Source organism: Protopterus annectens, chromosome 1.part0 (genome assembly GCF_019279795.1).
Source record: "Protopterus annectens isolate FY-2018-M chromosome 1.part0, PAN1.0, whole genome shotgun sequence".
In the NCBI taxonomy this organism is placed as follows: Eukaryota; Metazoa; Chordata; order Ceratodontiformes; family Protopteridae; genus Protopterus; species Protopterus annectens.
The window spans coordinates 1,261,275,207-1,261,302,504 of NC_056725.1; the positions used below are offsets into that span (position 1 = coordinate 1,261,275,207).

The 27,298-nt window shown below is 39.5% G+C and overlaps 1 protein-coding gene across 1 annotated transcript in view; it reads left to right on the top strand.

Moving 5' to 3' along the window:
• LOC122797320 (cytochrome b5 reductase 4) overlaps positions 1–27,298 on the top strand; it is a 1,879,111-nt gene that overhangs the window by 1,497,036 nt on the left and 354,777 nt on the right. The window contains exon 11 of the mRNA XM_044066139.1: positions 24,575–24,725. Within this exon, the coding sequence (XP_043922074.1) occupies positions 24,575–24,725 (151 nt within the window). The remainder of the gene's footprint in view (positions 1–24,574; positions 24,726–27,298) is intronic.

Genomic DNA, 27,298 nt, shown 5'->3' on the forward strand with positions numbered 1-27,298 from the left:
GAAAAGAAGGCAGAAGAAATGAAAAAAATGGAAGCATTTAGTAAGGATTCAAAGTAAAGAAGACAGAAATGGACAGGTATGAGGTGTGGGACAATTTAATAAGCTCCTTGTGTGTAGAAACACGTGAGGTAAGAGCATTTATTCTTATTAACAAATGGGCATTATAGTTGAGACTGTTTTTCTTTTCCAGTGGAAATTTTTCTTAGAGAATATGGAATAAGAAATATTGTAACTCATGGAATATTTATGTGATAAAAGCATTTAACAGAGAAACAAAAAAGAAAATTCATGTACAGTTTTGAACAGAGATAGAGAGAGAGGCATTGATAGGACCTTTGAAAACTTTTTGTAAAGGCATACTGGACATTGTAAAAGTTTGACAACAGGTGTTTATGGACTTGTGGTTGGATTGTAATATTGTTTTAAAAATAGAAATAGAAGAAATTATACATATACCAAGCATAATAAATGTGGAAGGGAATAAGTCTGTCGTAAAATACTGGGGGCAACCCAAAACATTTTTTTGTGAAAAAGAAGGGCATTTGTTAAGTAACAATGGCAAAATATTATATTTATGGGGAAATGGGATGTGATTCAAAAATAATGTGAATTGAAGTGTTATAAATGTAACAAAACTGGATATTTATGGATGGATTGTAAAATGAAAATTAGAGCAAGGAAAAAGAAAGAGAAGAAGTTTTAGAAGTAGTAATAGATGAATAAAAACAGAAGAACAAGTAGATGAGGAAAAAAATAAAAAGGACATAAAAGAATGTTCTGAAATAAGTGAGGAAGACATAAATTGGGAGGTAGTAAAAGAAAAATTATTCTTTTGGCAAAAGGATAAAAGACAGAAAAAGACAATTTAAAGGGGTAATTACAAAAGAGAAAATAAAATTGATGAAAAAGAATACATACAGCAAATGATTGGGGGTTGGTAAAATAGTTGAGATGTTTGACTCACTCACAAGGTGCAGTGTTTGATTCTCACCTTTGGGAGGGAAATTGTCTAGGCTTAAAATGGCCTGTTAAAAAAGTTAGCCTAGTAATTAGCTATGGACTTATGAAATCATGAACCTCAGGAAGAGGAAAAATAAAAATTGTTGAATGCTTTCTGTAAATGTGAATGGTATTAAGAATATAGTAAATGAAACAGAGTTTTGGAGTGGTGTAATACATGTGGTATAGATGCAATTTTATTAGAAGAGACAAGATTTTTAACAAATGAAAGATTACAAACAGAGAAACTATGGAGAGGAAAGTTAATCTGGAATTTGAGAAATGAGTAATGATCTAGAATAGCCATAGTCTGTAGAAATACAGTAAAGACATTATTAAATTTAACTTTACCAAAAAATGGGAAAATTAACCATTGTAGATTTAAAATGGAAAGAACAAGTATATAGAATTGTAGCAAATGCTTATACTAATTGTAAATAAAGGGAAGGGTTATTCCATCAGATTTTGGACTATGTATTGATAAATGTGAACATTATAATAACAGGACACTTTAATTGTGATTTAAGAGGCAAATGTAAAAAGAAGAAAAATGTTAGAAGTTATAAGCTGTGGTAAGTTAAAACTTTGGCACAAAAATTCATGGACTTACAAAATGAGTATGTATAAAACTGAAATAGATTAAGAAGGTTTAGTTATAGGAGAGAAAGGGAGGTATTTGAAACAGGATTTATCTGATCACCTTGCAATATGGCTAGAGTTATAGGTTTATAGGTTTATACTAGGCTATCTGCCCTAAGGCATTTATAAGCCTAGTCCAAATTTTTGTGGCTTACGCCACCCCTTATATGAAAAAATACTGTGCCCATTAGTTTGTTGTGCCTCTGTCCAGCAGTGACACAGAGATGATTCCCGAGGTAAACCTACGATCTCCCATCCACAGGTCAAGATTTCTCTTGAACAGAGCCAGTGAGGTGCTCTGCCTCACATGGACTGGGATTTTATTCCACAGCATAGGGAGTCTCTGAGTGATAAATCTATCCCTCCAGCACATCCTATTTATGTCAGTGCTAAGGTTTAAGTCACTTGCTGTAGTGGTTTGGGTGGATTTGGATTTTTTGAGGTGGAGCATGTCCATTAATTCCGGGTTGGACATGGCCTTGTATGTCAGGCACATGTCACCTCTGAGCAGACGGTATGTGACTGAATAGAGCTGGAGTTTCTTCAATCTGGCAGCATATGACAGATTTTGGAGTCCCTTTATCCTTTTGGTGAGGAACTTTTGGGGTCTCTCCAATTGCTGCAGATGTCAGGTGAGATGCATCCCGAATGGGGCATTGTACTCGATCATTGGTCTGATAAGTGAAGAGTACAGGGGAACAATGACCTCACTAGATCTGGATGTGAATCCCTTCATGATCAGGTGGGCAGTGTAGAAGGTCTTTCTAACCACTTTAGCAACGTGAGTGTCAAAAGAAAGGCCACTGTCAACCTGGGTCCCCAGGTCCCTGATAACCTCTTCTGTGCTTAGTGGATTGCCACCTACATGGTAGCTTGGGGTTACCTTGTTTTTCCCGAAGGGTATGACTATACATTTTTTGGCGTTTAACTTCAGGCCATGGCTCTGGCACCAGCTATCTGTTAAAAGGAAAACAAAGTATATATAAAAATAGGCAATTGAATGAAAGAGATAAATGAAAAAGTATGGAATGAGAAGGAAAGCGATTAGTAATACAGTTGTGTAAAGATCATATTACTATCAGAACATTTTCTAAAAAATTGGTCTAAATGGTGGATGATATTTAATGACAAATAGAACATTTTTTTTACAGTGGCAGTATGATGTGAAGAAAGTAGAAAAAGAAAAATGTAAAAAAAAACATGTAAAGTGGAAGATTTAAAACAATGATAGTAAGTACTTTGACAAAGAAGAATTATATGAAAGAAAAAAGGTACAAGAATTGTTATATAAGTAAAAATACTTTTACAAGGAAAAAAAGAGAAGTATTTATATGGAAGAAGGAAAATAGAAGACAATTAAAAACTGGAGACAGTACTGAACAGTAATTATTACAAGATCTTTATGAGGATAATGTAAAGGAGATTTGAAAGTAAAATTCAAGATATTGTAGAAAGTATATATGTAGTATAAAGGGGGAAGGGTTGTCGAATTATTAATGACAGAGAAAGTGTCGATGATATGAATAGGAAAGAAGTAAGAACAGTGATAGGAAACCTTAATAAGGCATTTGATACAGTTGGACATGAAATCTTGTGGGCAATCGTGAAAGAAAATAACATAAGTGAGGAAGTTAGGAAGTTATGTATGTCAATTTATAAGTAAAAATACTTGTAATTGGGTGTTTAAGCCAAGAGGTACATATGAAGAGTGGTGTAAGACAGGGATGGCTAATGAATTTTATATTTTGCATCAGCTATTCTGTTAACATGTGCATATGACATTATAATAATTGCAAAAACAACATTTGAGTAAAAGAAGTAATAATTTTCACAAATGTATGCCTAGAGGTGATAGGGATGACTTTGAATAAAGAGAAAAGTAAAGGTTTAGGCGATGTTATTTATAAAAATTGGGAATAATGTACACTGAATTCAGTGGGAAAAACAACAGAAGAAATAAAACAAACCAATCTTTTCTGCAGAACATATAAATTATCATTCAGAATTTAGTACTTTTGGGAAAATAGTATATTTATCAAGTGTATTTATGTTGAGAACAGTATTTGAAAATGAATTATTGCAGATCATTTTTCATTTATATGAGGTTCTAGATTAAACACAGTATAAAAGGATTTTTTATGTAAATAAAGATGAAGGTGGTTTAGGGTTAATTAGCCGAAAAGGTATATGCTGCCTCATTAAGTTTGTACAAATTAATGTATTAAACTGGATAAATGAAAAAGATGAGAGATTAGTAGTAAAATTGTTTCCCAGATGTTAAAAAAGGTTGTGTGTGATAAACCTATTTTTGTTAATAAAAAAGGAAAAAGTTTGAAAACTGTATTTCAGTGTGTTCATAAGAAAGTTTTATCTGGAACCATGGATGTTTAGGTGTCATAATTGCAATTTTTGTTCTTATTTGTATACCAGGGTTACTCAAATAAGAATTAATGATTTTACGGTTAGGCTTAAAGGGAGATATTCTTGCAAATCTAAATATGTTGTTTATTTGATTGTATGCACCACATGTACATTTTTTAGTTTGGCAGAACTATAAGGGAGCTTCATGCAAGAATCTTTTGAGCATTTATATGCTATTCAGACTAAAAGCAGCAGTAATTCACTTAGGAAGCATTTTAATAATAGTAACTGTAAAGTTGGTTTTAAAGTTATTGTTTTAGATCAGGTAACACATTTTGATGTATTACTTAATGCTGAAAATTAACTTGATTGGAGGGAGTATGTATAGCCGGTTAGATTGGATGCATGCTACCCTCCTGGGCTTAATGACAAAAAAAATTTAAAGTGTTCTTAAAGAGGAAAAGAGTCATGCATTAATTGTGTAATTAAGTTTCAGTTAAGAGATTTTTGTATTTAAGTTCCTTTTACTTCAAGTTTGATTCAGTCTGAAGAAGTCTCGGTTTATGAGATGAAAGCACTTACTGGAGGTTTTATTGAGTAGTTTGAATACATTTTCATTTATTTTATGAGCCTTTTTTCTTATTAAATTATGTTTAATGATACATTGATTTTAGCAACAAAATAAAATGGTCATGGAAAAAGGTGTGGGGATGTAATAGGGATGAAAATTTATTATGATTGTAAAGGAAATTATGAATATGTAGATTTGTATATCTGTGTATTTGTACATTTGTAAATATGTTGTAAATAAGAGTTCTTTATGTATGTAAATAAAGGAACCCTATTCTTTTCAAAAAATACCGTGGGATCTTTAACATCTACTTGAGCTACCATCAACTCTTACAGATGGGACATTGGTTTAATATCTCTTCCAAAGGATGGATGACACACTCAGGAGTGCAGCACACCCCTTTATGCTGCACTGGAGTGTCATCAATCCATCTAGCTGGCGTTGGGATAGAACCTACAGACTTCTGCACCAAAGACAAGCATGCTACATGTTGCCGCTTATATGTATGTATTTATCTATCTATATGTGTGTGTGTGTGTGTGTGTGTGTGTATGTGTGTGTGTATATATATATATATATATATATATATATATATATAGATATATATATATATATATATATATATATATATATATATACACATATAGATATGTATAAATATATATAAAATATATAGATAGATATGCACATGTGTTTGTGTATGACATAGAAGATAATCTTGACAGTCATATTTCTTGAATGGTCACTAAGTTACTGGGGGGGGTAGGAATATAAATAACCTGCCCTCATAAGAAATTCCTAAGTTATATTGGTACGTCTTCAGTGGGACTTGAGTTAAAAACCGTATCATTCACTTTTAGGGATGTTAACACAAGAAAGAGCTACGTAATACTTCTGGCGCCAAATAATCAGAAACTGGAACATACCCTTTCAATAAAAATCTCAAAAAACTAAACAAAATCTATGGATATGGGTATCATGTTTTCAAATGTCCTATTTCTGAATCTTATTATAGCCATCTATTAAAAGGTTGTGAAATAATCTGACATGATTCAAAGAAGTGTTATTAGCAGAAAACAAACTCATCAGCCCATAAGTTTTTCTTTGTTTTGTAGTTTAACTGTATGTTCCACCTTAGAATGCGGATCCATTTTTTGTATATTTTTCCAGAAAAATGTGTGCAGTTGAAACTGTTTATTATTTTTTACAAAGAAAATCGGTGCTACAAAGAGAATGATTTAGTAGGAAAGACCGAACTTATCTGTAGATTTCACAGGCTGCTGTGTATACCTGTGCATGTACCTCTACCTTGAATTTGTGATATAGCCTGGTAAAACTATAGATGGCCTCTTATGGAGGGTTATCGTGAGGTCTGTTCACCTCAAGCTGGTTTGTTTTGGCGTAATTTATTCAGGACAGGTATGGAACTGCATTCCCATTCCTAAAGCTTTAAGCTCTTATGATTAGCTCATGTAATGTGTTGATTTACAGCTAATATTTCCTTTACTTGTAACATATGTTTTCCTTCCTTATCACTGTTGCAGTATTCTTACATCTGGGATATCCTGCTGAGGATAGCCTAACATCCGGTGAGTATACCAAAGCTTTTACATCAAGAGAATAATGTACATCAACCATACACCCCCCACACAGGAGTAGAGCATAAAGATGACATTCAAATGCTTTGTCTTAAGAATTTCTTTGCTGCCAGTCAGAATGTCATGTTTGACCTTTGGTCTAAGATGTCTTTCACTTTGCTGGTTTTACCAAGCTGTTTACAGATAAGTACCCTGTTACAGTTCCTTCTCTTCCTTTTCTCTGTTTATACTGTGAGTTTATGTCATCCAGGAAAGTGAAATGTCAGTGTGGGAGGCAGATTCCCTATAAAGATTGACACAAAAAGTGCCTGTTCTGTTTAGCTGCTACACGCGACTGTACTCAGTGTACTGTTTGTCAGGCCATCATTCTCAAAACTGTTCACAGTCATCTGTTCTCCTTATCCATTTATCTAGAGAAGTTTCAACTTCAACTTTTGATTCAGGGTGCCATGGCTGAATCCACCCGCCCTGAGGTTCAGACACCTCTTACAAAGAATACTAAAAAATCTCGCTGTGATTCTGCTGCTGTCCAGCCTTGACTGGATGTTTCTGTCAAGGTGGATAAAGACTCTGAGGGGCAGTCAGTATCGACTCCAGTTCCTTCTGCCGAGACCCAGTTTGAGGGAATCCCCTTCTCACATGGTCACCAAGGCTGTACATAAGTCTTCCAAGGATGTTGAAGGTAAACCACTGCTGATCATTTCTGAGGGACCTGGGGGAATTTCCCAGATTTTAGTTCAGGAAGAGGTGCCTGGTTCTCTTATAGAATCTAGGCAAGGCTTTGAACCACCTAGATTAGTCAAGGCTGAAGTCTTGTTAAAAAAGAAGCAGAAGACCAGGCATGTTCCATCCATTTTTAAGGATCCCCATAAAGAATGGCAGAACTTTAGTCATTGTTTAATGCACTTATGGCCTTAAGGCCACGTCAGGGCTTATCTGTTCCTGCTACTCTACTCCCTCCAAGATAAAAGATTCTGATTCCTTGGATGAGGAATTGGATTCTGGTGATAAATCCTTAGACTATTTTTCACACATTCCTTCTCCCTTTGAGGAGTTACTCTTTGAGGATACTGTTGGTCCATATGATGGCACACTTGAAGTGGGATTATTCCCAAGAGTCAGAGCCTCAGAAGAGGTATTATGATCTACCACAAATGGAATCTCTTGCTTCTTCAGCTATTCCTTCAGTTTCACTGGATACTTTTACTGCTGCTTCTTTGGCTCCTGACTCCCAGTCTCCAGACCCCAAGAGGCCAAACCACTTCTGTAAGATACCTGATGCCCTCAAGTACCTCTATAAGTGTCCATCTTCAGACCCTGCTGTGATACCTGTTTCTACAGACAAAGCTTCTAAACTACTCTCCTACTCCAAACTTATTCCTTCTGACAAAGACAGCTGGCAGTGGAGAGACTGGGGAAAAATTGTTTACCTCTGCTACCCTGAACTTTCGGGCCATAAACTATCAAAGCAATTTGACCAGGTATGTTTTGGGTCTTTTGTCCCAGCTGTGGGGGTGAGGGTTGTTAGGCTTGCCTGACTCAGACAAGTAGGACTGCTGCTCTTTCTTTGCTTAGATCTAGATGTTCTTCGTGTTTCACTGTTGCAATCATCAAATTTGGGTTATCTGCTTGCAGTAGCCCTCACTCAGCCTGATTATCAAAGTCTTGGGTCCTGCGTCAGTTGCTGTCTCATCTTCCGTGAAGTCAGGCAGTCAGGGGTATCAAGCATGCAGTGTATGCCATTACTTCAGTCTTTCTTGCTGTGCGGTGCCCGAAGCAGAAGCAGTTCACAAGTGCCGATCGTCGCCGTTTGTCCGACTCCTGAAATTTTTGTTTTCGAGTTTCATTTTCGAAGTCTTCAACTAAATCAAAGTACCCCATTGGTTTTTCTAAACTGATGTCAGTAAAAGTCAGTAATTGCATTTCTTGTGGAAAGCAAATACCTCATAACTATTTTCATTCGTACTGTATTCCTTGTCTAGGCCCTAACCACAACATACCTTGCTGTTGGTTTTGTGCCTTATTTAAGCAACGAACTATTCATCGTCGATATATTTACGCTTCTAAATATTTTCGTACTCAATTATCCCGATATGTCTTCAGTAAGCCATCTGACTACTGACATTCTGAAAAAAACACAAAGATAAAGACAGAGACAGGCCGCCTAGGTCCAAAGCTGCTGACGACGCTTCTCCTAAGCCAGTCGCCAGTTCGCCGGTATTCAGTGAGGCAGTTTTGCAGCCCCTAATACCCGCTACTTCAGATTCGCAGGCCTCTACTGAGACCCATTCGGAGTCCGGTATATCGCAAGATGCTTCAACTGTGGAACCTGTGGATGTCTCTACCTTGGATGGGTCTGAAGCCGCTGTGCAGGCACAGGCTTCTGAGGGTGTATTCAGGCCTACTGACTTGCATATTAAACCAATGTCATCTTCTTCTTCAAGGCCTAAAACTCGAACCTTGCCTAGAAAACTGACGCCCAGACCGCATGGTCAGGACTCTATGCCTAAAAACAAATGATAAGAATGACTGAAGACCTTATTACTTTAATCAGGGGAAGCCAACCTTCCCCCTCTAAGAGATCTAGAACTGAATTTGTTTATGATACTTCTGACCAGGATTCTGAAATTTCTGTTTCCTCTGATGACCAGGATTTACCCTTATCTACCTATGAGGATTCTGATGCAGAGGACGATATTCCCTCTGCCCCAACCCCCCCCCCCCCAGAGGATTTCTCTTTTGGTGAAACCTTGCATACTCTTAGGGAGCATTTTCACTGGGAAAGCCAGGATTACTCTGATTCTAAAAAGAAGCTTAGGGAGTTCTTACTCCTGCCTCAACACAGGCCTTTATCTATCCCTCCTGTACTAGACATTGTTGATGATGCCTTTTCGGAATCTAGCTTGGCCCCTGACTCTTTACCTCCTGCTCCCAGAAAACCTGATAGATATTACAGGGTTCCTCACTCTCACAAGTTCATTTTTAAAAATTCTTCTGCGGATCCATAGACCATTTCACAGGGACCCAAGGGCATTAAGGCTACTACTGCCAGAAATCCTACCCACTCTGATAGACACTCCAGGGCGCTGGATAGATGGGGTAAGAAGGTATACACTTCTGCAACCTTGGCCATTGGGGCCTTAAACTGCCAGTTTCATATGTTAAAGTATCAGCAGCATATTATTGGATTGCATAAACAGAAAATGATGTTGATTCCTGATTGTGCTGAAAATAAGGATTTACAGGATTTAATGCATTCTGCTGAACAAATTGGAAAACATACTTTGCAATGTGGTTTTGATTCACTAGAGGCACCTTGCAGGGCTGCTGTCACTAGGTCTGTACTTAGAAAGCATGCTTGGCTTAAGGAGCAATCTTTGCCAGATCTTGTTAAAGCTAAATTGCTGGATGCTCCCTTAAATTAGGACCGCCTATTTGGCAACAAAGCAGAAGAAGTTCTTAAAAAGATGGAAGAAAAAGCTAAATCTATGCAAGCTGTTAAAGCTTTCCTACAAGTACAGCCTCCAAGATTTAGTAGGCATTGGATGTCTAAGAATTGGTCTTTTCCTGCCTATTCCAAGCCTTCTCAGTCCAAACCCAGAACCAGCAGAACACCCAGGCTTCAGTTCCAGGGTACGCACAGGACTAAGCAGTGGGGGGCTCCCATTTCCAAATCAGGGAGTAGTAAGACTCCCCCCTATGGTAAGCTGTCTCAATGACTTAACTTTAAAGCTTCCAAGCACTTCTCAACTGACTGCTCCTTTAGGGGGAAAGATTGCTCTGCAGGCCAAAAACTGGGAACTCATTACCCAGGACAAATGTGTTTTAAATATAGTTTCCCAAGGAAACAGATTTCATTTCCACATGTTACCAACCCCAAACGGTTGGCCAGATCTTCCCCCAAATCAGTGGGCAGAGGCTCAAAAGCAAGTACTCTCTCTCTTAAGCATAAAGGTTATTCAAACTGTACCAGAGGAGGAAAGGGACAAGGTTTCAACTCAAGACTTTTCCTGATACCCAGAAAAGACAACTCATGCCATCCTATCCTGGACCTTTCTATCTTAAACACCTTTTTGGTGATTCCAAAATTCAAGATGCAAAAACTCTTCACCAGTTGCTTCTTATTGCTAGGCAAAGATGCCTGGTTGGCAACACTGGATTTAAAGGAAGCCTACCTGCACATCCCAATCAGGGAATCTTGCAGAGGATACCTACGCTTCAAAGCAGGCTACATGCACTATCAGTTTATCTGCACTGCCCTTTGACTTATCTGCTGCACCCAGGGTATTCACTAAGTGCCTAGCTCCAGATATAGCATTTTGCAGGCAGAGAAATATTCAAATATACCCATACCTGGGTGATTGTCTAATTCAGGCAGAAAGCCAGGACATACTTTTGAATCATCTGGCATTTGTACAAAAGGTGCTAACTTGTCTGGGGTACACCATAAACGAAAATAAATCACATCTGGTACCCTGTCAACAAATTATATTCCTGGGAGCAAGCTTGAACACAACTTCCCAGATGGCCTTCCTCACACCAGAGAAACAAATTCATTTGACAACTTATTTCAAACTACTGGCCACAAAATCCCTGCTATCTGCAAGGGAAATACTGCAAGCCTTGGGGTTCATGGCCTCCTGCATTCTACTAATTCCATATGCAAGACTGCATATGAAGAAACTACAATGGTATCTAAAAAGCCTATGGTGTCAACATTCTCAGGCTCTAAAAGCAATGATTCCTATCATACCTTGCCTACGGTTAGAGTTCCTTTGTTGGGCAGCCTGCCACCAAAACAAGGGACTACCATTCACTGTACCCCTTGCCACCCAGACCTTAACAACAGACGCATCATACTATGCATGGGGGGCTCACCTGGCAGGGAAGTGCATTCAGGGAAAATGGAACCTAAGTCAAGCGCACCTACATATCAATCAAAAAGAAATGTTAGTGGTACAGAATGCTCTGACAGCCTTCAAGGACCACATTCTTCCAGGACAATTAATGGTAAAGATGGACAACACCACTGTTATGTGGTACATAAACAAGCAGGGGGGGTACCCATTCTTAACTCCTCTGCAGACTAGCTATGGCTCTGTGGAACACAGCCTTGAGCTACCAAGTGCATCTACAGGCTCAATTCCCGCCAGGAAAACTAAATACACTGGCAGACGAACTAAGCAGAAATCTCATGGACCCACACAAGTGGAAACTGGAACCAAAGACTTTCAGCATGTTGATAAACAAATGGGGGAGCCCAGATATAGACCTGTTTGCTTCTCCCCATAACTACCAATTGGACAAATTCTGCACAAGGACTCCCCACAAACAAGCTTGGAAAGTGGATGCTGTGTCCTTCAGCTGAAAAATCTACCAGTTTATGCCTTTCCTCCTCTGCCTCACCTCTCCAAAGTACTACTAAAGATCGAACAGGACAAACCAAGGACGATACTGATTGCACCAGACTGGCCACCCCCTCTTGTGCAGGGTGTCACTGCTGGCTCCATGGCACCTGCCTTAGACCCCTACCCTGCTGTCACAGCAGGAGAGCCAGATTCTGCACCCTCAGCTTCAAACTCTGAACCTGGCAGCCTGGCTAATTACCTAATATCTCTGTTACCATCCCTCAGTAAACAAGTGTTGGATGTCATTTTGGAGGCAAGGAGGCCTAATACTAGAAAATCTTATGCAGAAAAATGGAAAAGATTCTTTGCTAGGAACAAAACTCAAGGAATAGGCACAGCAGCGCCCAACTTACTTCAGATTCAATACTTAACTGAGATGCTTCACAAGGGCCTTTCTTTTTCCTCCATCAAAATTCACGCTTCAGCCATTTCAGCTCACTACAACACAGAACCACCCCTCTTCTCTCATCCACTGCTCAAGCAGTTCCACAGAGGGGCCAAAAACTTAAGACCACCCAGGATAACCCCAACTCCAGCCTGGGACCTTAACTTTGTATTGGAAAAACTCACTCTTCCTCCTTTTGAGCCAGCTGCAAGTGCAGAGTTAAAATTCCTTCCTTTTAACACTCACTTCAGCAATAAGGGTATCTGAATTACAGGCCCTTATAGCAGTGGAGCCTTTTCATCATTTTTCATGTGGACAGGGTGTCCCTCAGGACCAATCACTCCTTCATGCCCAAGGTGGTATGCAGTGTGGCTCTTAATCAGTCCATTCATTTGCCAACCTTCTTTTCTAATCCACAGAACAAAGGGGAATGCATACTGCACTCCTTAGATGTGCACAGACAACTTTGATTTTACTTGGACAGGACTAAACCTCAAAGGACATCTGAACATCTGCTGGTGGCATTTGTTACAGGGGCAGAGGGGAATTCTATTTCAAAGCAAACCGTTTCTAAATGGATAGGCAATTGCATTCATTTCTGCTATAAACACCATGGAAAACCTATCCCACAGGGGATTAGACCCCATTCAACCAGAGCTGCATTTACCTCTACAGCCTTTCTCAGAGGTGTCCCTACCAGGGACATCCTAGAAGCTGCTACCTGGAGTTCTGTACATACTTTCGCCAAGCATTACCATTTGCCAATTTTCTCTAAATCCAGAGCTGGCTTTGCCACTGCATTCTTGCAGGGCCTTATAGCTGGTCCTAATGTTATATAAATTCCTCCTCCCATTCTTAGCTTTGGGAATCTACCCAAATGTGATGACTGCAACAGTGAAACATGAATAACATAGTACAGTTGTGTACACTTGCCAAAAATTTAGATGTTCAAGTGTATTCACTGTTGCAGTCCTGGTTATCCTCCCTCCAGCCCCCTGACTTCTTTTGGCTATATCTCTACTCTCCTTTACTATGCTTAAAAGCTTTTTGGTGTATTTGCTTTTTTGTTGCAGGTATACCCTTGCGTATGTATGTATGTGTGTGTGTGTGTGTGTGTATATATATATATATGGGTCTACTTCTATTCACCAACATCCCATTTCACTGAAACCCATTTCACTGACAGCTCATTTCACTGACAAACTTTCAAGGTGGGGGGCTTCGCCCCCCACACCCCCCAAATGTGGGGGGCTGTGCCCCCCACACCCCCCCAACTATATATTACAACTCCACGGTCGCACAACAGTGGGGAGGCGGGCAAATCCCAGGTTTTTGCCCTGATTACTTTTGTCAGTGAAATGATGCTGTCAGTGAAATGGGTTTCAGTGAAATGGGATGTTGGTGAATAGAAGTAGACCCATATATATATATATATATATATATATATATATATATATATATTCAATTGCTTCCCATTAGGGGGGCAACTGACATCTGAGGCAAGAAAAACTGAAGTAATGGTGTCGGCTGCATGCTTTATACCCATGACTGCCTGACGTCACGGAAGATGAGACAGCAACTGACGCAGGACCCAAGACTTTGATAATCAGGCCGACTGAAGGCTACTGCAAGCAGATAACCCAAATGTGATGACTGCAACAGTGAATACACTCGATCATCTACATTTAGGGTAAGTGTACACAACTGTACTTTCTGAAGTGGGTTGCCACTCTATTACATGTAGTTATGATGCAACTGATGCATCCTGTAGGGCTGCTGCTTCTGGTTCTGTCATGAGGATATATCTCTAGTTATGCTTACAAACCTTGCTTGATGATATTAAGGCTAAACATTTAGATACTTCCTTGGATAACCAGAATCATTTTGGTACTGCTGCTGCAGAACTGTTTAAAACTTTAGAAGACGCAAGTAAAGTTGTGCAGGACCTTAAGCATATTTTTGTGTCTCTTATACCCAAATTTCAGAGCAACTGTCATACCAAATCTGCTTTTGTATGTAAGCAGCCTCGCCAACCCCAAAATGATTTCCATATGTATGTTTTCTGATCAGCCCACTTAGTCTTCTAAATGTCAAAAGCCTTGCTTCCTTGATAAATCTGCCTGTATCTGACATTCTCTCTCCCTTTCCCCATGGCTAGGTTTCCCTGTCCCTCAGGCTGTCACTGTCCCTGCCTGTTTGGTAACAGATTACCAAGGACTTTTTGGTCCTTTCCATTATTCAACACAGTTATCTCATGGAAATCCCTTTCCCTCTTCTCAGGCCTACCTCAGCCTCCTGCAGACCAACTCTCTCATTTTCCAGTCATCCTGCAGGATTTGTTGGATTAATGGACTCTTTAATCTGTCCCAGTTTCTCAACAGGGAATAGGGTTATGTTCCAGGATGTTCCTGGTGCCCCAGGAAAAAAGGGTAATGGAAATCCATCCTAGACTTTGTCTTCCTCAACACCTTTCTAAAAGTGCCTTATTTCAGGAAATCGTCTCTTCCAATTATTTTCTCTGTCTTGCTTCCCTAAGCTTTTCTTGCATCTCTAGATCTAAAGAATGCCTATCTTTATATTCCCATTCAACCTTTTATCAGGAAATTTTTATACTTCTGTGTTTCTTCCTCAGATTTTTAGTTCTCTACCTTGCTCTCTGGTGTTTCTGTGGCCCCATAGGTGTTCACCAAATGTCTTACCCCTGTGATAGTCTTCTGCATGCTCCAGGGGATTAAGATTTTCCCATATTTGGACAACTTGCTTCTTCAGGCTTCCTTTCAACCCCATCTCCTTCAGGATCTACACTTTATAATGCTCCTCTGCAGATCTTGGGCTTTCCTGTTCTGACTCCTTCTGAAGATCATGTTTTCCTGGGATACAGACCATCTGAAAATTCTGACCCTGACTGCTTGTTTTCAGTCTCTGCTTCCTCTCTCTCGCCTTCCTGCCAGATAATTTCTTAGAGCCTTGAGGTTCATGACATCTACCATTCCCATGCTACCCCTTGCCAAACTTGACACAAGAAAGTTCCAGTGGTATCTCAAGACTGTCTTCAACATTGCCTACCTCTGGAATTTCCAGTCCCTCTTTTACCTTGCCTCAGACTAGAGATTCTGTAATGGATTCAGCAGGCAGATCTCTCTCAATCCAGATATGCCTTTTCAGTCTCCTCCTTCTACTCAGGAGCTCTTCACAGACATCTCCAGTCTGGAATGGGGAGCTTCTTCCAGCAAATCTGAAAGTTCAGGGTCTTTGGCTGTTCCATCAGATGTCAGACTATATCATCATCAAAGAGATGAGTGCCCTTATCTTTACTCTGTAAGTCTTTCATTCCCTTTGGATACAAGGCCCTCCAAAGGTTTTTACAGACAGCACCACAGTCATGTGGTACATCAGCAAACAAGGGGGGCGCAAAGTCTTATCTTCTTTGTAGATTGGCTCTTCAGGCCTGGGACTTTGCTATCTGCCATTATATCATTTTTCAAGCAGTATACATTCCCTCAGAGCACAGCATCATGGCAAACTATCTGAGTAGGTGCAAGATACAACCTCACAAATGGATGCTTCCTGTAGGGTGTGTTTCTGGACATTGTACATCAGTGGGGTACTCCTCAAGTGGCCTCTACTCTAAACAGACGTCTTCCTCTATTCTTTTTCAGAGCTCCAAGTCCTCTGTCTTGGAAGGTGGACACCATATCCTTTTCTTGGAAGGGGATGTTCCTGTATGCCTTTCCTCCTCTTTCCCTGCTTTCCAGGGTCCTACACAAGATTATCAGTCTTGCTGGTGATTCCCTTTTGGTCTAGACAGCACTAGTTGTTCCTCCTCTTTCACCAGGCCAGGGGTAGTCATCACAAGTTACCTTACTGCATAGATCTCACACAACACAAGGGGTCTCTCATTCACCCTCACTTGTCCACACTTCAGCTGAAACTTAGGTGATAGTGTTTTGATCCCTTTTAGATATCAGTTAGCTATGGACTTGCATAGGGGTCTGCAGGAGGCCAGGAAACCAATTACCAGAAAATCCTGTGTGGCTAAATGGAAGAAATTTTCTGTTTGGTATCTCAAGCATAACAATGATCCTTGTTTCTGTAGGGTCCCTTTGGTTCATTCCTATTTGTGTGAGTCGCTGAATGATGGCATAGGTTATTTTTCTGGCATAGGTCACTCTTCTGTTAAAGTTAATTTGTCAGCAGTTTCTCCCTGTCTGCATTTGATCCCTCCTTTGGCTTCTTGTTTTGAAGTCAAGCAATTTCTTAAAGGAGTCCTTCATATAAGATCTCCAAGATATCCTATCCTCCTCCTTCAGACCTTAATTTTGTCCTTGAAAAACTCATCCAGGCTCCTGTTGAGCCTGCTTCTTCTTCCTCTCTGCAGCACTGCAACTGGAATACTCTTTTGTTAGTGGCTCTTACTTCAGCTAAGAGAGTTTCTGAACTCTAGGCACTTATGGCAGCACCTCCCGTTTTGGTTTTCTGTATGAAGAGGGCATCCCTGCATACTAATCCCTCTTCTGTGCCCAGTGTGGTTAATGATTTGTTCCTGAATCAGTCTATTCAACTTCCTGTTTTCTTTCTCAGCAGTAAGCTAGTAAGAAGGTGCTTCACACCTTGGATTTACCTAAACAGTTCAGATATTATTTGGAGAAAATGAAGGTCCTCAGAAAATCTGAGCAGCTTTTTATTTCTTTTAGTTTCAGGACATTGGGTTTGACTGTTTCAAAGCAAACCATCTCCTCCTGGATTTTTAGGGCCATTTCCTTCTGCTATTCTTTTCATGGTAAGGGAATTCTTCCTCAGTTTGAGTTCATTCTAATAGGACAGTTGCCTGTTTTGGAGCTTTTTTCAAGGTCTCAATGCAAGATCTATTCTAGAAGCTACCATTTGGTCCTTTCTTGACATACTTTTACTAAACATTATAAGTTGGATTTTATTTCCAGAGCCATGGAAGGGTTTGCCAGGGCCATCCTTCATGGGTTTGTGGAAGGCTCTTTCTTACCTTCCTCCTTCCATTACTTACAGTAGCTTTTGTAATCTCCCAGATGTAAGGAATGCTGCAATAGTGATAAGGAAAGGCATATGCTGTTGTGTAAGATCTTACTGTAATAATAGATGTCTTAATTTCACTATTAAAGTATTCAGTCCCTCCCTCCTGCCCCATTTTCTTTATTTTTTTCTTATTGGTAATACTCTTCTAGCTGGTAGGTTTTCTTTTTTTTTTGCCCAGGAAATATATGGCTGATGTACATTGTTCTGATGATGTAAAGGCGTTGTTATGCTAGCGGAAGACAGGCTATGCTCAACAGGATATCCCACATGTAAAGAACACTGCAACAGTGAAAAGTAAAACATCTACTGTTGTGGTAAGATCTTAGACAACTGTACTTTCTGGCTATGTTATTTCTTGCACAGTGAAGTATGCTCAATCCATGCAGTATGTCACATGACTTGTAAATACTTGTTCTTTGTAATAAATGATGTCCTTCCTTATCACTATTGTAGTAGGCTTTACTCCTGAGATATTCTGCCAAGGATAGCTGTATGTCCAGCCAGCATACCGAGGCTTTTACATCTTCTGGGCACCATACATATCATACATGCAAGGAGTAAGGTACATATGTGATGTATGAGCGCCTGATCCTCAGAACTTCCTTGCTGCCAGTCTGTTTGAATTCAGTCTACATGCCGTCATTGAATTGGTTCCACTACTGAGCCTTCTACAGCTAAATGCTCAGTTGGGGTCACTTCATTTCTTCTTTCTAGCTATTATCTTAGTTTTCATGTCATCCAGCTAGGGAAAATGTGAGTGTGGGAGACAGGTTCCCCATGAAGATAGACATAAGCAGTGACTTTTTTGTTTGGATGCTACACACAACCATACATAATGTGAGGTTTGTCAGGCATTTGTCCCTAAGCCACTCCACACTCTGTTGTCTCTTTTCATTTATTTGGAAAGTCAGTGATTGAGGGTTTTGGCACAGGGTACTATGGCCAAATCCACCCACCTCAACGTTCAACCATTGCTTAAAAAGAAAGCCAAAAAGACACAAACTGATCCTGCTGCTGTTCAACCTCCACTGGATGCCTCTGTTGGGTTGGATGAAGAACCCAAGGACTGTCCAATGCTGCTGTCAGCTCCCTCTGTTGTGACCCAGTTGGAGGCCGACATGGAGCTGCTTACCCGCATGTCTCTTGAGGCTGTGCCATAAGTCTGGTGGTGCTGATGTGGAGTAAGAACCACAGCTGATTATTTCTGAAGGACCTAGGGGATTTCCCAAATACTTGTTAGGGAAGAGGTGCCTGGTGCCCTCATTGAATCTAGGCAGTGGCCTGAACCTCCTAGATTTGTTAAAGTTGATGTTCCTTTATAAAAGAAGCACGTGGCCACTGTGGCAAAGGATCCACACAAAGAATGGCAGGGAGTTTTCAATGCTCCTATGGCTCTTAAGTCCCCCTTATGTAAAATACCTTCCTCTGATCCTGCTGTTATTTCTGCAGCAAGTGGTAAACCTTACAAGAAGCTGGCTTCTTCTAAGCTTTAACCTTCTCATAAAGCCTGGTCAGGTATGGTAAAATAGTGTACATCTGTGCTGCCTTAGCCTTCAGGGCTATTAATTATCAGGCCCATATGACTAGGTACTTCCTGGCTCTTCTCTCCCGACTTTGTGCCATTCTGGCTGATTTGCCTAACTCGGAGAGTAAGACCTCTGCCATTTCCCTTTTAAGCTCTGCTTCTAAGGTGGCTCATCATTCTATTACATATAACTATGATGCTACTGTTGCCTGTTCTAGGACAGCTGCATCTGGATCTGTTAGGAGGTATTCTTGGTCATGCCTCTAGGCTCTGCCTGAAGGTATCAGTACCAAATTATTGGATTCTCCCTTAGACAATCAGACTCTCTTTGGCAGTGCTGTGGCTGAATTGTGTAAGACACTTGATGATAAGGGTAAAGTTATGCAGGATTTGAAACAAATCTTTGTGTCTCCTGTTCTCCAGTTTCAGAGAAATTGTCCTTATAAGCCTTATTTTGTTCGTAGGCAGCCTAAACAGCTTTCTATAGGCAAGAGAGCTTCTAGTAGAGTTTTTTCTAGACAAACCTTCTCATGGTGCTAACAGCCTTCTTTCCCCTTACAAATTTGCTTCCATTTGATATTATTCAGCCACTCCTACCCCTCAGCCAGATTCCTCTGTTCTCTCAGGTTCACTCTTTCTTTTCCTGCTTGGTAACAGATAACCACAGATACTTAGATGTTTTCCATTATTATTTTGTGGCTTGGAACTCCTTTTCTCCATTTTCCAACATTCCTCATCCTCCTGCTTGTCAGCTCCCACATTTTCCTTTGGTTCTGCAGGGTCTGGTGGTACAGGGAGCCTTCCAACCTGTCCTTTTGTCTCAGCAGGGAGCAGGTTTATATTCCAGGATGTTTCTTGTTCCCAAGAAGGAGGGGGTCATGGAGGTCCATTCTAGACCTGTGTTTTCTTGACATCTTTCTCAGTGTTCCTTTTTTAGGATGTTCTCCTCAGACACTTTCTTCTCTGTTGCTTTCTGGTGTCGTTAGATTTCAAGGACACTTAACCTCCATTTTCCTGTTCACTCTCTCTTCAGGAAATGTGTAATTTTCTCTGCTTCTTCCTCTCATCAGTTCTCTGCTTTGCCTTTTGGTCTTTCTACAGCTACAAGGATCTTTATCAAATGTTTGGCCCCTGTAGTAGACTTCTGCAGGCTTCAGGAAATTCAGATATTCCCTTATTTGGACGGCCTTTTGATTCAGGCCTCTGCCATGCAGTCCCTGCTTCAGGAACTACACTTCAGTGTAGGTTTTACACTCAGTCTCAAAAAGTTTGTATTGACTCCATCTCAGGACTAAATGGTTCTGGGTTACAGGATTCATAGTATTCCAATGTTAGCTTGAGTCTCATCTCTCAAGGTTCTCTCTTTGACTGCTTATTTCCAGTCTGTTCTTCCTGCAAGGGAATTTCTCCAATCTCTGGAGTACATAACATCTACCATTCCTATGATTCCCTTTGCCAAGCTCCACATGAGAACATTTTAGTGCTAACTAAAGACTGACTCCAGTACTGCCATCCACCCACTGGAGCAGCTGGTTCCTCTCTTGCCTTGTCTCAAACTCAAGCTCCACTTGTGGATTCACCAGATTTCCCTGACTACAGGTGTGCCTTTTCAGATTCCTCTCCGTGATTTAGCAACTGTACATGGATGCTTCCGATCATAGTTTCGGACCCTCCTCCAGTAGCCTAAAAGTCCATGATCTTTAGTCCCATCAACAAGTTGCAGACCATATCAACATCAAGGAGATTAGGGCTGTCTTCTAGCTCTCCAGACATTCACTTCCTTTGGTTTCCATTCCTCTAAAGATTTTTACAGACAGTACCACAGTCATGTGGTACATCAACAAGCATGCAGGCACAAAATCTTACCTTCTGTGCAGAATGGCTTTTCAGGCTTGGGATTTTGCAGTCTGCCATCATTTGGTTCTTCAGGCAGTCTACATTTCTTCAAAGCACAGTCTGGTGGCAGACTCTTTGAGTAGGTCCAGGACAAATCCTCTCAATTGGATGCTTCACACAGAAGTGATTAAGGACAGTGTACATTGGTGAAGTACTCCTCAAACAGATCTTTTTGCTTTCCCTCTGAAAAGATAACATCCCCAGTTCTGCTCAAGAGTGCCAAGTCCGCTGGCTTGGAGACTGGATGCCATGCCATATCTTTTTCTTGGAAGGGGATGTTCCTTTATGCCAGTCCCCTCTTCATCTATTTCCAATGGTCCTGCACATCATCATGTGGGACATACCCAAAATCTTGCTGGCAACTCCTTTTTTGCCCAGACAGCACTGGTTTCCCTTTCTTTTTCATCTGGCCAGAGGCAGTCATCACAAGCTACCACACAGGATGGATCTTCTGTCACAAGCTAAGGGTCTCTCATTCACCTTCACTTGCCCACCCCTCAATTCACACTTTGGGTGATAGGAGAGTGATTCCATTCAGGTACCAATTTTCTGAGGATGTGCTTTGGTTTTGCAGGAGGCCAGAAAACCCACTACTAGAAAATCACATGTGACTAAATGGAAGAGATTTTATATTTGGTATCTCAAGCATGACCTGGACCCTTTTTCTGTGAAGGTTCTTACAGTCCATTCTTATTTGTGTGAGTTACTGAATTCTGGTTTGGCATATTGATCTGTTAATTTTCATTTGTCACCCATTTTTGCTTGTCTGCCTCTGAATCCACCTTTAGCTTCTAGTTCTGAGGTCTAACAAATTTTGAAAGGCATCCTTCTTATTTGGACTCCAAGAAAGCATATTTCTCCTTCTTGTTACCTTAATTTTCTTCTTGAGAATTTGACCTTGCCCCCTTTTGAGCCTGCAGTTTCTTCTTCCCTACAACATTCTGCTTTGAAGACTGTATTGTTGGTGGCTCTTACTTCTGCCAAGAGGGTCTCCAAACTTCAAACAGTCATCGAGTTCTAACTTTTTTGCTTTTTTACAGGAACAGGGTGTCTCTTTATACCAATCCTTCTTTTAAGCTCAAGGTGGTTAATAATTTGTCCATTAATCTTTTTTCATCCTTCTCCACAGAGTCCTAGTGAAAGGGGTCAGATTTATGTAGACAGTTCAAATATTGATGGAAAAGACAAAACATGTTAGGAAATCTGAATAGCTTTTTGTTTCCTGTCATGCCAAAAAATTGGATTTGACAATATCTAAGCAGACAATCTCCTCATGGATTTCTAAGACTATTTCTTTTTGCTATTTTTTTCATGGCAAGCAGCTTTCCTCTTCTGTTTGCACTCATTCTACCAGGACAATAGCCTCTTCTGGTGCTTTTTTCAAGGATTTAAATACTAGATCTATAATGGAAGCTGCTACTCGGTCTTCTGTTCACACTTTCTCTAAGCATTACAAGTTGGATATTATTTCTAGGGCCAAGGTGGGTTTTGGCAGGGCCATCCTTCATGGGTTTTTGAAGGGCTCTTCTGTGTTTTCTTCCTCATTATTTACAGTAACTTTTGTACTCTCCCAGGAGTAAAGAATACTGCAACAGTAATGAGGAAAGACATAGTACAATTGTGTAAGATCTTATCATAACAGTAGATGTCCTACATCTCACTATTGCAGTATTCTGAACATCCCTTCTACCCTCTGTTACTTTCTATTATTTTCCTTCTGGCTGAAGTATCTTTATTTTATTGTCATCATTTTCTTCTTCTTCTTCCCTTCATGAATGGATGTTATTACTTTTCTGTGAGGTTGCTATACTTCTTCTGGGGCACTTCAGTTCTGAGGATTAGGCTCTCATACACCACATAAGTACCTTACACCTTGGATGTAGGGCACATATCTGACCTGCAATACTCATAAGATGTAAAGGTTTTGGTATGTTGGCCAAATGTTATGATATCCTAGGAGTAACGAATACTCCAGCATTGAGAATTTGTACATCTACTGTTATGGTAAGATCTTACACAACTGTACATTCTTAATCATTTTTGTGTGTATTGGACATACCCGCTGAGACTAAAAATGATCCAGATGGATCAGTGCTCTGTCCTGGTCAAGCAATTCTTAAATAAATAAATAAATACATTTTTCTATGTTTTAGAGGGTGAAAGCTACATTTATGAGTGCTAGCATCCTTTTGGCCTCTGTCCCTCCTCTGCCCATGTGCATCTTAATCTGCTTTATCTTTTCTGCTCTGGCGATGATCACATAAACTCCCAGCACTAATATCTTTCTACCCTAAGAGAATGAAGTCCTATTTGTGCACTCAAACTCTTTCTGCTAACACAGTATCTTATTTTGCTTTTTCTTGCACATGAGTTACTGCTGTAGCAAGTAGGAATATTACTGTTGTGGTGGCAGTCCTCCCCTACAGTTACTTTTTAGCTGGTATGTCTTTAGGTTCATAAATTCATAGATAGATACTAAGCAAATAGTCCTAAAGATCATGTAGGAGACTACCCATGCCTTGGATTTACTATGCCTTTTCAAGAGGGGCAACATAGGCTGTCATTCCAGGGATACATTTTTGAAAACCCATCCAGTATTTAAGATTGACCTTACAAGTGGCTGGGATGGTAGTAACTTGACTTGTAGGCAACACTTGTTCCAAAGCTGGGAAGTTAGGAACCTGTCCTACCCCTTTTGTTGATTGAAATTGATAAATTGATCATGCCTTTGCTTTTGCCAGGACCTCCTGCTTATTATTTCCTTTATTACTATGCACCTCATTTTGTGTGTGTGTGTGTGTGTGTGTGTGTGTGTGTGTGTGTGTGTGTGTGTGTGTGTGTGTGTGTGTGTGTGTGTGTTTAAATACTGTTTCCAGAGAAGCACAGTTTACCATGGATTCTTTATCAGTGACAGAGCTGTAAATGAAGAACGGATAACTCAAATAAGATCCCTGTAGGTACTTTTTGTAGACCCTCCCCATTCATTTGTATTTTTTTTCAGCTGCCTCCTTTCTGGATATTTACCTACCTCAGTCATTGTGTTTCAGACCAAACACTGATTTATCATTCTTTTGGGTAACCATTTATGCAGCTGCAATTAAAAACTTTGTTAAATGCAATGTACTACAATTTCATAACGTGGTTCACATCTGCTTCCTTAGTCTCAAAAGAATGTGGTTAGTATGACAAAATATTTCTGGTACACAGCTGCGCTTTTTATTATCTTGCAGTAAGCTGCGTAGCAAGTAATCCATAAGGATGTCTGATTCTCTTCACTGTCTGGAGATGGAAGTCATTCTGAAAGGCCTGTGGTTGTCTAGCAGATTACTGTTTGCTTTTGCTGGGGAACAGCATAATACTTTATTAACTAATCCTTTAGAACACCCAACCTAGTCAGTGTTTTGGAATGTTCTGCTGCAAATTCATACAGTTTGCTTGATTTAACCCATGTCCTTTTGGGTGTTTTGTCTTTCTTGCAACATTGTATCAGCAGAAATATCATAGAAAACCTCTTGTTGCAGAGACAGCATATCCACCCTTGTTAATGTTTCGTCTTCACAGGTTTGGAGGAGGGTCAGTGGTCAATCAGCAGTAATGTATTTGCGCTGGCTTGCTCATATTATAAATGTGAATATGCCCGCGACCTGAAGCCCTGATGATGCCCCTTCAGCAGTACTACCACTGCCAAGCATTCCAGAAACAGACTTCCCCTTCTTGTTCAGGGATTGCTCCCTTCTGTTCTTCAGTAATGGCCATGCATAAAGAAAAGTGGGGTGTGTGATGTGAGTGGCAGCTCTGGTGAGAAGTGGTTGCTGTTCTTAAACTACTAGCTAGGTGTGAACTTCGTAGATGTGAAAAGAGAGGCATATCCAATTGCAGGCATAAGCTCATAAAAAAACTTATTAGTTTATCAAAAAGCAGCATGTTTTGCAATTAAAGTGCTTAAGTACAATAGGGAAATTCTAAATGAGATAATGGCAGGTGAATTACAGGTGAAAGGGTTGCAAAAACAAGGGAAAGATCAAAAGTATGATTCTGCAAAAATATACATATGCTTGTATTCATCATGTGCATTTTTTTCAGAACACATCCTGTTCTGTCAAACAAAGTTTTATTAGTATTATCTGTTTTGTTTTCATATAGGAGAATTTGTTTGTATGAGTAATCCAGACGGCACATTCCAAACATCTCAGCTTCTAGGAGTTACAGATTTGTTCCTCTTGGCAGCTGGCACTGGTTTCACACCAATGGTCAAAGTGATAAACTTTTCTTTAAGAACAGTTCCCTGTCTCAGGTATGTGCAAGTGAAATGAGAAATACTCTGATTTAATCAAAGTGTTTATGCTGTTCTGTCTTGACATAATCCGGTTGCTGATGAGTCTGTCATAGGCATCTTCATGTAGTCTGTCTGATCTGTTGCTTCTGGATGTGGGAATGCTTTCTTGACTGCAAAGTATCTAAAAGACATCACAGTCCAGTGATTAAGGTACAAGCCATATAAAACTCATATTCTATGACATCCACTCTTGAATAGGTTGTTTAGCTACCTTTTATTTTGTTGACTGACGTCTAACAGCAGAGAAGCAAGACTTTGATGATAAGTCACCATATTTCAACATTTTTTTGTAAGTAAAAGTGTTGTTAAACTGCATTTTAATCAATGCAATTACATGTGAGAATTCCTTTGAAAAAGCACAATGGTGGTTAGTGTCTGTGTAATTTGCACTGACCTTAAGTTATCTACTTCTACTGCCATTTTCTCAGAATGAATCATTCGTTACTTCTCTGTCATGTATTTCCACATTCATTCAAATGACTGCCTAATTAAAAGAGGGATGATAGACTGAAGTTTCTTGAGAGAGAAAAAACAAAACAATGTAAAAGCAGTATTTGCTAGTATTGTCTTGCTTTTGCTGTACAACTTAAGTCAGGGCGCAGCACCTTGTGTGAAATGTTGAGTGCACTTACTCTTAATACTGCTCCTGTTTGTGCAGTGTTTTTATGTTTCTAATACTATGTGCTGAGCAGTGATTCTTTGTCAGAATGTAATAAAACCACTACTAGAAAAAATATTTGAAGTATGTAATACAGCATATTAAAACATCATGGAATTCTATGTATTAGAACACAGCTAGATCTATGAACTGGTAAAACAAACTAAACAAATTTAAGTATAACAAATAAGCTCCTCGTTGCTATTACTAAAGAAAAATCATCATCCTTAATAGACTCAGTGCTGTCAATCATTTCAATCACATTGTGGTATTGTAGAAAAGAAATCCACCAGATGTAAACTTGAACAAGTCTAATTCATTTTTAGCCATGCAACAGCTTTAAAAGAAATAAAAGTAATTCCCAATTTGAGCAATGAAAATAATTTAATGATTGAAAATGTAGCCATATTAATCATCTGAAGATCATCATTAAAGTTTACATGGAATACTAAAGTTTGCATGGAATACTAAAACACTAAACAGTCAAGAGTAGCAAATAATACAGTCATTAATTATGTCAGAAAAGTGTACTTCAGTGTATCCACGTCTTTCTGACTTGCTGATATCCTCCTCAGAAATGTGGTTGAGTCTCTTGGTAATTTCTTTTCTGCCCTCTTTCTGCTTAAGTAAAGGCTGTTGTGTGCCCTTGGCTTGCTGATATCCTCCTCAGAGATGTGGTGGAGTCTGTTCATAATTTATTTTCTGATGTGTTTCTGTTTAAGTAAAGGCTGTGTGTCCTTTTCCTTATATGAAAGAAGTGATTATTCATATTATGTTAACTAGATGATGGAATATTGCTGCTATGAGTATTTGATGTAACTGTTGGCATATTTCTTCTGCTGAAAAGCCTCTGGCTGATTAACACCTGTGTGTGACTCCATGTATGTTTTGTATTATATTACTGAGTCTCACTTTGCAGCTGTTGCTTGAGTTACAGTAACTCAATTTCGAATTCTCTCATTTTTATTATTTATAGTACTTAGCTTAGAATATCCTTGTGTTTGTAAGATATGAATTAATGTGATTGCATGATTCACTTATTTATTTACTAATCTTTTTTTTCTTTTTGTATTATCATAATATATGTAAAATTGCAGCCGTTAGGTGGCACAGTCAGCTGTCACTTCCCATCTCTTTTAAAAGTTACATCTGACTCATCATTGTCATTATATGGTATACCAGGTACTTTAAAAGCCTGCAAGCCATGAGTGCTCTTTTAAATTATTTATATCTCTTTAAAGTGAACGTGTCAAAATAAATGTGTTTAATTTGTTATTAAGCATTACAGTTTTTAATCAGATTTCCAGCAGTTTCTGGATATCCATCATGATTTACTGATGTAAAGGAACTAAACAAATCACTGTTCCCAGTTAGTTATGGCTTGCATACAGACTGTTTTCATTTATCTGCTGCAGTATTCACCTCACCTGATACAGACTCCATTCTGTCTGCTTGCTTTTCATGTATACATTCATGGGGTGTAAGGGAAACAAATCATCCAGACTCCGCTGGGAACTATTCAGTCTGCAGTCTCTCAACAGACAAAGAAAATCATCAATCAAGACTAATGTTAAAACCCGTGTGGAAGAGGGAGAACATGCAGCCGTTACTTTAGTAATTGACTGCCTATCAGATATGATCAAATGAGTTCTGAAACATTTGATTCTCTTGCTGACTTTCAAAGAATGCACAACATCAGGCTAACCCACCTGAAAGGTCTTAATCAGATCTGTAAACATTGCCAGACAAGGCCTTAACTCATCCTATTATCTGCATATTTGTTCAGTGAATGTTATCAGTTCTGCAATGATAGATCTACCCTTCTAAAAGTCATGCACTTCATTTAATAGCAGTACATTTTCTTCTAAACATC